Here is a 14,195-nt window from a genome sequence, read left to right as displayed (position 1 = left end):
TACTACTGCCTACGATTCAAGTGATAAAGTCTCAAAATATATATGTAGGTCAGTAACTCTGGGCACATGCATGAATTAGGCATGGGGGTAGTCTGAGAAACAGATGCCAGGCAGGCGGCTGTAGATTTAAACTGATTGCAAGAATGGATGGATTGTGAAATGAAACAGGCTTAGTCAGTAAGCTAGCGGAGTGGGTTGAACGCCCACTGCAGACCGGTGTGGATAAGCTGCGCACAACACAAACAAATCCAGATTACCTTTGATCTTACAACTAGGGGATAAATAAAAATACGGATTTTATAAATAGCATAAGTAAATTCAGTGATATATATATATATATATATATATATATATATATATATATATATATATATATATATATATATATATATATATATATGGTTTCCAACATTAACTCCTAGTATCATAAGGAAAGGAACAGTAAACATCACAAGTACATAAGCGCCCTCACTCTGGATAAACCAATTCTCTGTGGCAATAAGTGAGTCCTGTGCATTACCAAAAACACAAACCTGCTTATTTTATGGAGGATAATAGCATTGTCAGTATTGCTGTAAAAGGAAATCAGTTATAATAAGTAGAATTAAAACCCTAGAAAGATAAAAGCTTCCACAGTTTCAACTTCGGTTTATTGCAGTGGGCACTTTATTGTCTCTGAAGAAAAATGCATAAAGGTAGCAGCTTCTCTATAGCACTTCCCAATGGACAGAAAGCAGTGCTTCATTTTGGCATTGATTCCTTTCGGAGACCTTCAGCCAACCATGGTGCCCTTCTGTAACAGTACCCAGCAAAACTGTTACTACTGATGGCGGCCATGTTGGCGACCTTCAAAGCCGGTCTCGTTTCATACAACTGGGTGGGAAGGAGGGGGGAGGGGTCAGATGGGAAGAAGGGGCAAGCAGCACAACTTAAACTAGTTTGAAATTTTCATCTAAAATACTAACAAAGAAAATATTGCATAGCTACGTCTCCCGACAAGTAAGGCACTTATTGATTTCTCCACGGTTGATAAAGTGTTTAGAAACCATTCACTAGTCTCTACAGTTTTTTTCGTAACCATCTAAGGCTTTTTCAGGATGCATCTGTTTACATTCATTAAGATATACCCTGCGGTATGGATCGCGAATCGTAACTGAGGCGCTGTCCCCCGACACTCAAGTCCTTCCGAGTGTTCAGTATTGTTGTGCATTAGAGGCTCAGTCAGTTAGCCCTTATTTTCACTGTAGACTGCCTCGTTTACGTGAAATGCTGAGGTCGGCAATACAATCCATGGCCTTATAGCCCAAACCATGGTCGTTCGCAGAGGGTACATTGAAGATCAAACCTTCTGTTTTTGGGTACAGCCATAAATTTTCAGTACAAAATTGATTGTTGTTTTTCCTTTTCAGTAAAGTCCTTTTTTTACGTTTGGATGTTGAGTTTTCTTTAAATAGATCTTGTTGTCTGACACAAATGTAATAGGAGTCTCATCATACTGGAAATGCTTCTTCTGCTCAGCAACTCAATTTCTTTCTGGCCACAGCAGACAGCTTATCCCAGCAGATCCTCATATTGCTTGCGGAAGCAGTCGCCGGCAGGGAAGAAATCCCAACATCTCTCCTGGTACATCTTCCAGACAAAGGATTCCTAGAAGGAGGGGAGAAGTACAAGCATGTTATCATGTCTTGATAAATGGGAATTTGTTTAAGGAGCTGAATCACTTCTAAAATTAGCTTGTATATTGGCTGTGTGTTTTGGGGACGATAGGGCTACTTTACTTGCCATAACTGTTCAGACTCAAAGCAGGGAGGATTTAGAATAACACCATGATGACACTGTATGGTTAGGCTCCACACGCTCGATGACATGGTTGGGATGACACTTTACATTGCAAAGTAAATATGTAATACTGTCTTAACCGTAGACAGCAGATCCCACCAACACCCCTCTTCCAGTTTTACTCTTAATGCATTGGCCCCATGTAGGTGCAGATTGTTTGATGCTTTGAATTGTGCATAGGAGGGGAAGTGGGTTGGTGCCTTCAAATGTTCTAGGACTACGCACCTGACAGGAGCTGTATTTGGATACTAAGGCTGAGAATCCCCACCATAATCTCAACTTTTGTCCGTTACTTTCCAGAGAGGCTCAGGAGTGGACAGTGTGGGGTCTGAACCATCTTCTCACCCTATTGGGCAGATTGGTGTACAGTGGGGGCTACCTTTAGGAACTTAGTATGTCGAATCCCAGTAGACACTCTGGTGATATAGCCCAATATCATTTGTCTACACAGTGTGATAAAATGGAAAAGCTCTGTTTTTAATTGCTTAAACTTAGCGCGGCTGCCCAGATCAGTCTACGATCCCAGGGATGAGGATAGCAAAACAAGTAAAAGCTAGAGTTCTCCTAAGGAAGCCAAATAATGAGAAGGTTCAGAAGAGGAGTGGGTCTGTGAAAGTGCTCGGGTGGTGGGACTGGACTATGTCCGTGAGGTGACCTGGACTATGAATACATCTATCAGGTATACAGAGCTGGGAAATGCATCGAGGAGATGAGCCGGTCGGTGAGTGTGCCTGAAAAATTAGCTGGACTGGAAACGTATGTAGGTGGTGGGGATTTACGTCTATGACTACGTCAGGATGGTGTGCAGAAATGTGAATGTGCCTAGAGAGCCAGGCAGGATTCTGAATGACGGGGAGGTAGGTGGGACTGAACGGGGAGGTGACAGGCTGATGTGTTAGCACAGCTGGGAGGTGTGTGATGTATCCGTAAAGTGTACAGGCTAAGGATCCCTCTAGGAAACAACTGTTACTTTGTGATGCTCTGAGGAGCTCAAATTATCTCACCAGACATTCGAACATGCACAGCCCGCTTTCAGTTAGCTCTAGTTCCCAGTTTCACCCACTCCTCTCTCTAGCCAATGCATTGCCTATTCTGATCCTGCCTTCCGAATGCCTAACTCAGCTTACCCACACTGCACTACTATTCCGACTATTTTGGCTCTGCTCTTTCTAGTCACAATTCCCTTCCCCTGGCTTATTCCCTCTCACCTGACTCCTCCTTTCCTATCCACCTTTCAGCACTTTTAGGCTTCAAAAGAGTTGCACTCCGCTTTACAAGCAGCCACGAGGACCTATTACAAAACGTCTGGATAGTTTCAGGACGATCAGGCTGTGGAAGTTAGAGGGTAGGTGTTCACTGCTGAAGTAGGGTGACGAAAGGGGTACTTGGTAAGCTTGATGGTCTGTTCCTGCTGCCACTTTGCATGCATCTGATCCCCCCCACACACTTGTTGACCCTGTTGAACTCACCAGTTTGCAGGAGATACGATGGACTGGACCATGTGAGTCTTCAGGGGGACACAAAGGCTGCTCACAAGAGCTGCTCTGAGACTGAGGTGGCTTGTACAGAAAAGTTGTCTTGGCTCCCCCTCCCCCCTTCACCTATCTTAGTGAAAACATGTAATGAGGGGGCTTGGATACGCCTCAAAAGACTGGGTAGTAAAGGACAATTTCCTGGGTAATTATTCATCTTCTGTGTCTTTGTCTTGCTGTTTCTAGAGGCAGATCTGTCAGATTTGACTCTTCCACATTAGAGGAAAAGGGCGGTGAGAGGTGCGCGAAGGAGAAACAGTGTGAAAACATGACAGGGAATCAACAAAGGAAAATCCAGCCGTCCCTTGGCAGGTGACCTTTCAGCTACAATAACTAGATTACGGCGCACAGCATTTTTTTTTTGTTAAAAGCTAAAGAGGGAGTGGATGTCGCCTATTATCCCGCGATGAGGTGGTTGACCCCATCTGAAAGTGTCGCGAACGTGTCCCTTTTGGCATTTCACTTCAGAGGTAGGTGTCCTCAAATGGAGCCGATCGTTTGTGCATTTGGAAGCCACCACATTTGTGTGGACCGCCTTTTTGGAAAAAATCTTTGAAGGGTTTAGGTCAGCTGCTGTGTGAAGCCTCTTGACAGAAAGAAACCTGGTAAATAGGAGCTTGTGTTGTGAGAAACAATGTGTTGCGGTCAGACAAAGGGGCAGCTGTGGCTTCTAATGAGAGGACTGGGACAGCCGTAGAGGGACGCAGTCTGATAATTGCATGTGAGCAAACGAAGCTGAAGGTGTCTCCACGTGGAGCAGCATCTGCTTGTTAGCACTGCGTACGGATGAATTTGTTGTTGTGCACTACCAAATCGGATTTACTCACCTCTTTCAGACTAAGTCCTGCTCTATGGGTTATACGTAATCTGTTCCCATCTCGCTTTTAAAGATCTCTTAGAGGTGCCCGACGGTGGTCCTCTCTTACCCTATACGGTTTGTCTGCCTTTTAGGTCGAAGCCTACCAGACAGCACAGTTGTCTGAAAGGCTTCTTGGGGACACATGAATGCGTCCCTGGGAATGTATTCTGCCCATTGCTTACCACTGGCTTTGTTTTTTTGTAACTCACATTTGCTTGCTTTCTGTTTGCTAGCTTTATTTGTTTTAGGCTGTCCAGGATGCCTTTGTTCCTCCCATGGTGCATAGCCTGTTTACTACCTCCATGACTGGCTCCTTGCCTTGCTCCACAAGTGCTCGCTTTCTGGGAACTCTTGATGCACACAACGTGCTGTATTTCTTGGAAGCAGTTTCCTACCTCCTATCTTTCTACTTACCTTTGCCACTTTGATCATCAGTCTTGCATGCCCTTGAGGAACAATGTTCTGTCTAAAAGTGTGTTTATTTTGGTCAGTGCTCTTTACTAATAGCATTACTTAAACCTTTTACACACATGTCATAGATGCTGGAAGAGAGAGAATGAGGGATGCTGAAGCACCCCCAAAATAACCATGCTGGAGTTCAGAAGTGAAAGAGCAATTAACAAGCCTTTAATTAAATAAATAAATATATTGTCACTTTTGTTGTACATTCACAGAGATCAAATGTTAGGCTCTGTCTTCTGAGAGAGGTTGGTCTTTAATTTTCTTTCTCTGACTGCTAAGTGAGAGGATTTATGTGACAATCTTGCTGGGTACAGGGGATGGGAAAGGCTGTAAGAGGTTATCTTTTTCTCCCACAAGACAGAATTTAAATGCCAGTAAATGAACTGTACAAATATTTCAGAATATGTCAGAATTAGGAAAGCACAAATGTAGTACTTTTTTTGTAATTCTTAAGTGTGCTAAAAAAAAGAAATATTTTAACACAATCACAAAACTAGGTGATGCCGATTTCCACACATTGCCGTTGTGCGCTGTATAGTTTTATCAGTAAAATTGTATGTGTGCAAATGTAATGGTAATTTCAATTGAAAATGTGTTGTCTGTAATGGCAGTGCATTACCACACCATGCATACTCCATTCTACACCACTACACTCTCCTCCAAGGCAATCTACAACTATTTATGCACCTCCACCCGACGCTCTACTCCACTCTGTCCCTCCACTCTTCTTTACTCCACTCTATGCCACTCAACCCTGTGCCAACTCTATGCTACTATACGACACTCCACTCTGATACTCCACAACACTCAACTCTGCAACACTCTACTCCACTTTACTGCACTCTACTCTATGCCTCCCTATGTCACTCAACACTACACCACTCCACTCTACGCCACACTAAGCCAATTCATCCTATAATACTCCACCCTACGACACTCCACTTTACTCCACTCTATGCCACTCCACACTTTACCACACCACACCCATACACCCCTTTGTGCCAACTCCACTCGACAAAACTCCACCCTACGACACAACACTCTACTCAACTCTATGCCACTTTAGTCCACTCCACGCCACTCCACACTATGACACTCTACTCCATACCACTCTACTCCCCTTTGACACCCCACTCTACGACACTCCACCCTATGACACTCCACCCCATGACACTCTGAAACTTTACTACACTCTACGCCCTCCACATCACTTCACTCTACTAAAGTGCACTGCACTCTGGCACACTCTACACTACTCGACGAACAAGTTACTTACCTTCGGTAACGATATATCTGTAAGAAACAGTAGTTAGTATTAGATTCCTTACCTTAGAATATCCCCAGGCGTCAGTCTGGATCCGGAAACTTTTGCGTAGCAGTACCCCTGCGCGTCGGTAGGCGTCGTCTGCAGGCGTCCCCTGCGGCTCCGCGTCGTCGGCGTCGTGCGCCGTGATGACGTCGCTGGAGTATATAGACGCCGCCTCCGCGCGCTGACGTCAGTTCTTTGCACACAGCTTTTCCGCGCCAGAACACGCAGAGCCATGTGAGAACCAACACTGGTGCCATTTGAAAACTAGGGACCTGAAAGGGATGTCCTTAACCCTAGGTATCAGTTCGCAGAACGGGGAGGATGGGTGGGGCGGTAAGGAATCTAATACTAACTACTGTTTCTTACAGATATATCGTTACCGAAGGTAAGTAACTTGTTCATCTGAAAGAAACAGGTTAGTATTAGATTCCTTACCTTAGAATAGATACCCCAGCAATACCAACCCCGGTGGTGGGTCTGCGAACCAATACAACCTACACCAGAAAGTCCTGGAGGACCGAACGGCCAAAGAAGCCATCCCTCCGGACTTGACTGTCCAGGCAGTAGTGCCTCGCAAAGGTGTGCAGCGAGGCCCACGTGGCCGCCTGGCAAATGTCCTGCAAAGGGACTCCCCGGCCCAGGGCAGTAGTAGCCGCCGTGGCCCGAGTGGAATGGGCCCTCAGCCCAACAGGAGGCTCCTTCCGAGCCAAAGAGTAGCATGCTTTGATGCACAGGACGACCCACCGAGAGATGGTCCGTTTCTGTACCGCCCTTCCCTTCTTCTCACCCACGTAGCCAACAAACAGTTGGTCATCCACCCGGAACTGGCGTGTGCGATCCATATAGAACGAAAGCGCACGTTTTGGGTCCAGACGATGGAGCCGCTCTTCATCCTTTGAAGGATGCGGAGGCGGGAAGAAGGAGGGCAAGGTGATGGACTGCCCAATGTGAAAAGCAGAGACTACCTTGGGCAGGAAAGAAGGTCTAGTCCGAAGAACCACCTTATCAGGATGAACAGACAAGAAAGGAGGTTGAATAGAAAGAGCCTGGAGCTCACTCACTCTCCTGGCAGAGGTGATGGCTACCAGGAAGGCCGTCTTTAAGGTGAGAAGACGGAGAGGACAGGAATGAAGGGGCTCAAAGGGAGCGCACATCAGGAAAGTCAAAACCAGGTTCAAGTCCCACTGAGGCATCACGAACGGAGTTGGAGGATACATGTGCGTGATGCCCTTCAAGAATCTTAACACAATAGGGGACTTGAACAAAGATGGCTGATCAGGTAGCCTCAAGAAGGCGGAAAGGGCAGAAAGATAGCCCTTGATAGTGCCCAGAGCAGAGCCCTGCTGGGCAAGGGAAAGGAGGAAGAGGAGAACCTCAGACAGAGGGGCAGAAAGGGGATCCACAGCCTTTGCTGTGCACCATGCCACAAATCTGTTCCACCGGCAGGCGTATACCGACTTTGTGGAGGGACGCCTGGCTGCCAGAATGACATCACAGACTTCAGGAGGCAAGTCAAATGGCCTCAACTGTCGCCGCTCAATCTCCACGCATGGAGGTGGAGACTGGACAGGTTCGGGTGGAGGACCGTCCCCTGCTGCTGCGACAGAAGGTCCTCCTGAAGGGGCAGGCGGATCGAGGGACCGACTGTCATGCTGAGTAGCTCGGGATACCAGTACCTTCGAGCCCAGTCCGGAGCCACAAGGATAACTTGGGCCCGGTCGCGCCTGATCTTCTTCAGCACTCTGGGCAGAAGTGGTATAGGCGGAAAGGCGTACAACAGACCGCAACTCCACTCGCGCCGAAAGGCGTCGCCGAGCGAGTGCCGTCTTGGAAACTCCAACGCGCAGAACTGATGACATTGCGCGTTCTCTTCTGTGGCGAATAGATCTAACCAAGGCTCTCCCCATTGCTGAAAGAGGCCTCTCGCCACATCCGAGTTCAGACGCCATTCGTGATCCACCGAGCACCGACGGCTGAGTTCGTCCGCCCTGGCGTTCAGAGAACCTGCCAGGTGTTGAACCGTCAGAGTCACGCCCTGACGTTCCAGCCATTGCCAGAGGCGCAGAGCCTCCTGGCAAAGGGTCCACGACCCCACACCGCCCTGTTTGTTGCAGTACCACATGGCGGTGGTGTTGTCCGTGAACACCTGCACTACACTCCCGTTGACAAAGGGGAGGAATGCCTTCAGTGCTAGGCGAATCGCCCGCAGCTCCAACATGTTGATATGGAGCCGGGACTCCGCCGGAGACCAGAGGCCTCTGATCTCCGCCTCTCCCAAGTGGCCACCCCAGCCTTGGAGGGACGCGTCCGTCACAACCACGTGCTCCGGTTGGGGAAGGGAGAGGGATCTGCCCCTGACCCAATCGCGGTCCGTAAGCCACCACTGCAACTGTCTCGCAGTGCCCTCCGAGATCAGGACATGGTCGGATAGGTTGCCCTGATGCTGGGCCCACTGAAACTTCAGGTCCCACTGCAGAGCCCGCATCCGCCATCTGGCGTGATGCACCAGAAGGATGCAGGAGGCCATCAGCCCCAGAAGCCGCAGCGTCAACCTGACCGAAACCCGGGATAACGGCCGAAAGATGGGAATCAGAGCCTGAATATCCCGGACCCGCCGTTCCGGAGGATAAACCCGAAACTGCGCCGAGTCGAGAACCGCTCCGATGAAAAGGAGCTTTTGAGAGGGACACAGGTGTGATTTCGGCACATTGATGGAAAACCCCAGCTCGTGCAGGAGGTCTGCCGTCATCTGAAGGTGGTGGACGACTGTCTGGGGCGAGCCCGCCTTCAACAGCCAGTCGTCGAGGTAGGGGAAGACTGAAACCCCTAACCGGCGCAGATGAGCTGCGACCACCGCCATCACTTTCGTGAACACCCGTGGGGCGCTGGTAAGGCCGAATGGGAGCACGATAAACTGAAAGTGCTCGTGGCCTACCGTGAACCGCAGGTAACGCCGGTGGGCCGGCAGGACGGGGATGTGAAAGTACGCATCCTGCAAGTCCAACGCTACCATCCAGTCTTGTGGGTCTAGAGCAGCCAAGACCTGAGCCAAAGTCAACATCTTGAACTTCTCCTTCCGGAGGAAGCCGTTGACGTTCCGTAGATCCAAGATAGGACGCAGGCCTCCCTTGTCCTTCTTGGGTACCAGAAAGTAGTGGGAGTAGCAACCACACCCTACTTCTGGCCCAGGAACGCGCTCGATGGCCCCCTTGGCCAAGAGGGCCGTAACTTCCTCCTGCAGAAGCGTCAAGTGGTCCCCCGACACACGGTGGTTCTGCGGTGGCATGGCTGGAGGAGTGGACTCGAAGGGGAGGGCATAGCCCCTTCGGACAAGCTGCAGCACCCACCTGTCCGATGTTATCGCGCGCCAGCGGGAGTGGTGATGGCGAACCCTGCCACCCACTGGCGTCACGTGAGCCCGAAAGCTCGGACTAGGAAGGCTTGGATGCCGCAGCGGAGGGAGGCGTGGACTGACCACGACGCTGGCCTCTACCGCCACCACGGCGGAAACCACGGGCGCCACCGCGCTGGGGAGCGCTCTGCGCCGCGTGGCTGGCAGCCCGTGTGGGACCTCCCCTCCCTTGGCCACGAAAGGGCCGAAACGAACCCGTCTGCTGGCGCTGGGTCGAGAGACCCAAGGACTTGGCCGTGACCCTGGAGTCCTTGAAGCGCTCCAGCGCGTGGTCCGCTTTGTCACCAAATAGGCGACTGCCATCAAATGGCATGTCCATTAGCGTATTTTGGACGTCTGGCGAGAAGTTGGCAGATCTCAGCCAGGCATGGCGACGGATCGCCACCGTAGTGGACATGGCCCGTCCCAGTGAGTCCGTGGTGTCCAGACCACAACGGATCGAGTACCGCGCCGCATCCCGGCCTTCAACAAAGGCCCGGGTGAGCTTGTCCCGCACTTCCTGGGGGCATTGCGGCAAACACTCCTCGACCGTATCCCACAGGGAGTGGGTGTAGCGGCCCAAGAGGCACGCCGTGTTACAAGACCGCAGTCCAGCGCTCAAAGAGGAAAACACTTTTTTTCCAAATTGGTCGTACCTCTTTGATTCCCGGTCGGGCGGAGCCGACGGAAATGCGGACTGTGAAGTGGAGGCCTGGATCACCAGACTCTCCGGGGAGGGATGGGTGGACAGGAAGGCAGGGTCGTCCGAGCAGGGACGGTGACGCCTGGCAACGTTCCGGTCAACCGGCGCACCAGAAGCGGGCCTGGACCAGGTGCCCAGAAGGACATCCGTCAGGGCCTCATTAAACGGCAGCAGAGGCTCCTGGGGGCATGACTGCGGTTTAAAAACTTCCGTCAGAATATTCGGTTTGACCTTCGCGACGGGAAGCTCAAGGTGTAAGGCCTTGGCAGCCCTCATCAGGACCACCGAATAGGCAGCACCCGCCTCGGACGCCACAGGGGACGGAGAGACAAACCCAGGGTTGGGCGACTCGTCCAGGCCACTGGCATCACCCAGATCACCTACCCAGTCCACATCGTACTGGCAGGCACGGGATAGAGGGTCCTCAGACCCCTCCCAACCCTCTCCATACTCCTCCTCGTCGTACCCATATTCTGGGTCGACGATATAGACATCGGGGTCAACGGGCCCCATCGGCGTCGGGTCCGGCGTCGGCCGACGCCGGTCCGGCTCCGAGTCCGGAGTCGGGGAGGAAAGGGGGGTGGCGCCGCGCGGCGTCGGTGCCGGGGACCCGACGCCGGCCGGAGCCGACGGCGGAGTCGCTGCACCACGCGGGGGCGGTACCACGGGTTGGCCCACAGGAACCGACGCCGGAGAGGCCGGAAGACCAGCCGGCGACGAACCAGAGGGAACCAGCGGCGCCGGGGCCGGAGCCACCGGCGGCGCCGGGGCAGGAGCACCCGAACCGCTCGGGCCCCCAGACGGGACCGACGGGCCCGCAGGCGCCGAAGGCCCCGCCGGAGAAGACCTCGCCCTCATAGCAATGAGGAAGGCCTCGATCTCCTCACGCGACGCGCCTTCCCTAGGGACCGACAGGTGTGGGGTAGACGGCGTCGGCGACCCATGCGGGACCGCGGGGGTGGGGTCACCCGAGCCCCCGGCCGCAGCACGCGGGCGTCGGGGGGAGTCGGGGGTGCGATGGCGACGCCCCGACTTCTTGTGCTTACCTGACGAGCCGGAGGAATGGTGGCGACTCCCGGAGCGCCCATGGCGGCTCCGCGACCGTTCCCTCGACCGCTCCCTCGACCTCCGACCGGACCGGGACCGCTCTCGACGCGGGGCCGACAACCGGAGCTCGAGAAGCTTGCGGGACCGCTCCCGCCTAGCTTTTCCAGTCAAGGCCCGACAGTCGACGCAGGACTCCACGTCGTGGTCCGCGCCCAGACACCGGAGGCAGAGTCGATGGTGGTCGGTGACCGACATCATGCGGTCGCACTCGTCACAACTCTTGAAACCGGGCATCCTACCGGCACCGTAAAGATCAATCAGTTAACAAAAAACTTGGTCAAAAGACCGGAGTACTGCTCTTCGGATCTGCGCTAACTGGCGCGGAAAAAAGAAGAACTGACGTCAGCGCGCGGAGGCGGCGTCTATATACTCCAGCGACGTCATCACGGCGCACGACGCCGACGACGCGGAGCCGCAGGGGACGCCTGCAGACGACGCCTACCGACGCGCAGGGGTACTGCTACGCAAAAGTTTCCGGATCCAGACTGACGCCTGGGGATATTCTAAGGTAAGGAATCTAATACTAACCTGTTTCTTTCAGATTCTACTTTACTCCATTCTACACAACTCCAAGCCACTGTATGACTTTGACATTCTACGACACTCCAGTCTATGCCACTCTACAACACTACTTCAGTCTACGCCACTCCACTCTACATCACTCCACTCTACGGCACTCTATGCCTCTTCACTCTGACACTTCCCTCTACGATACACTATGCCACTTCACTCTACAACACTCTATGCCACTGCACTCTATGGCACTCTACTCCATTCCACTCTACGGCACTCTACTCCATTGCACGCCACTCCACTGTATGCCACTCTATACCACTTCGCCACATTCCACTCTACGCCACTCCATTACACTCTACGCCACTCCACTCCATACAGCACTACTCTACGTCACAACACTCCACTCCGCGCCCCTCTGGTCAATGTCAGTAACTTTTGGCCATGTTGAATGGCAGCCACGCTGGTGTACAACATGGCTGAAACGCATTGGCAAAGCCAATAGCTCTTGCATAGACGAGATCTATTGGCTTTGCCAATGTTTGTTTATTTTCCATTAACCAGAATATATTGAGCAGTAGCCCAGACTATCATGGTGCTTGAGGTACTCATTTGGACTGATTGAGTTCATTCTTGTCAAACCCTTAAATCATTTTTTGCCTCCATTTTCATCTCAACCCCCTTCCTATCATGCCGAGACCCACAGGGTATGACCTCTCCTCTCCTATTATGTTTAGTCTTTCTTCACCCTTTGGCAGTCCTTTTGGCTGTCTAATACTGAGGCCACACTCATTATCGGTGAGGATGTATGTACCAAAGCATTGTGATTCAAGGACTGCATGTCTGCAGCCAATGTGTGGATGTTCTAGATTACACCTGCACTGATTCCAGAGGTCAAGGTTGTAGGAGGGGGCCCCATACTCTCCTACTCTAACTCTTTCTGGATTGTAAGGGAGGCAGCCCACACCAGCTGGTACATAGTTTTCAAACTTGACACATATCTCCTAGCCACTCGGTGGCCATTCACAGTTTTTTTGGGTAGGCCAGCAGATGGTTTCTGGACATCTGTATGTCCATTAGACCATCACTTCATCTCAAAACTCCAGCATCCAGGAAAGTGGTCCGAGATGTTATCATCCTTGACTCTAAGGGCCTGACTATGATGCCTGTCGGACCGGCTTCCGTGGTCCTGTCATAGGTGGTCCGACCGCCGCCATCTCGTCGTAAGCGGTCGGTCCGACCGCTGGGTTATAATGAATGCATCCAGTACTCCGACCAACCACTGAAAGACCGCCAACTCCGACCGTCAAGATGGTGGTAGGAGAAAAACAGCATCTATAAGGGCAGGACAGGGATCTCCAACAGCCATCTGGATTACGATGTGTGTTTCCGACGACCCGACCTTGATGGGCCGACCGTCCGTCTTGAGTCATCGGAAACTGTAGATTTGAGGCACATATTAAAATCCGCTTCTCCCCAACAGTCTCCGGTGTGGATCCCTATCTCCAGGTCCCCCTACACCACAACAGCTGAACCCCAAATACTATGACCCTGTGGGTGCAGGGACGCAGGTAAGTCCATAGGTGGCATGTATCCCCATCGATTGGACAGTGCACAGATTGTCACACTCCAGCAATGGGGTACATGGCGCACTGGGCATATCTCCACATGTCATGCATGTGTGTACATAGCACGTTTCCTGTGATTGTGCATGCACTGCAGCAACATATTCAGGGGGTATGTCCACCACCGTAGACCCCTGCGGTAGTAGCGTTTGCATCGTAATACAGTGGGGAACCTTTCCCGTCCTCGACGGACGGATTCTGGTTGGTTCTGTGGCAGTCGGACAATCAGCCTGATTAGCATTTTAATCAGGCCCTTAGTCTTTAACTATATTTTTGCCTCTAAGGGTCACTGATACCTGGTTTCCTTTAGAAAATGACTTTACAATACTGCTTTTGTATGTCCCACTGGTTGCGCTATACTAGCGCCAAGAGGCTCCTCTGTGAAAATGCCTGTGCTTTACATATAAACATTAAGATTAGTAAATACAAACATGATCTAGGTCTATGCCCAGCCCCCCTGAAATCATGCAAGCAGAGAATTCAAAAGTGTGGCTGCATGAGTGGAAGGATTGGTAGACAGAGAAAGTGGAAACCGCAAAGCGCACTAGTTAAAAGCAAGATATTACCCCACACTTAATTATACTTAATCACACACTTTAATGTTCATACATTGTGTGTGTGTCTGATTCACCGTGTATGTGTCACGCATTACAGGAGTCTCAGAACTGGGAAAAATTACAAAGAATTTAAAGGCAGTTTTCATAGGCTGTTTAAGGTACGTTTTACTTCCAAAAGGATTATCACTGAGAATACAGTCTGTATATCAATGGGCTTCTTTAGTGAATGGTTTCCATTTTCCTTGTTTAAATTATCAACTGATTTATACCATTGTGTGTCTGTAATATATCTTATGGT

The 14,195-nt window shown here is 51.1% G+C and overlaps 1 protein-coding gene across 1 annotated transcript in view; it reads right to left on the bottom strand.

Moving 5' to 3' along the window:
- Positions 1–643: 643 nt before the first annotated feature.
- RYR3 (ryanodine receptor 3) overlaps positions 644–14,195 on the bottom strand; it is a 1,933,484-nt gene continuing 1,919,932 nt past the window's right edge. Inside the window, exon 103 of the mRNA XM_078661960.1 lies at positions 644–1,647. Coding sequence (XP_078518086.1) covers positions 1,552–1,647 — 96 coding nt within the window. The 3' untranslated portion in view covers positions 644–1,551. The remainder of the gene's footprint in view (positions 1,648–14,195) is intronic.

Source organism: Lissotriton helveticus, chromosome 9 (genome assembly GCF_964261635.1).
Source record: "Lissotriton helveticus chromosome 9, aLisHel1.1, whole genome shotgun sequence".
NCBI lineage: Eukaryota > Metazoa > Chordata > Amphibia > Caudata > Salamandridae > Lissotriton > Lissotriton helveticus.
This window is presented reverse-complemented; position numbering and strand designations above follow the sequence as displayed.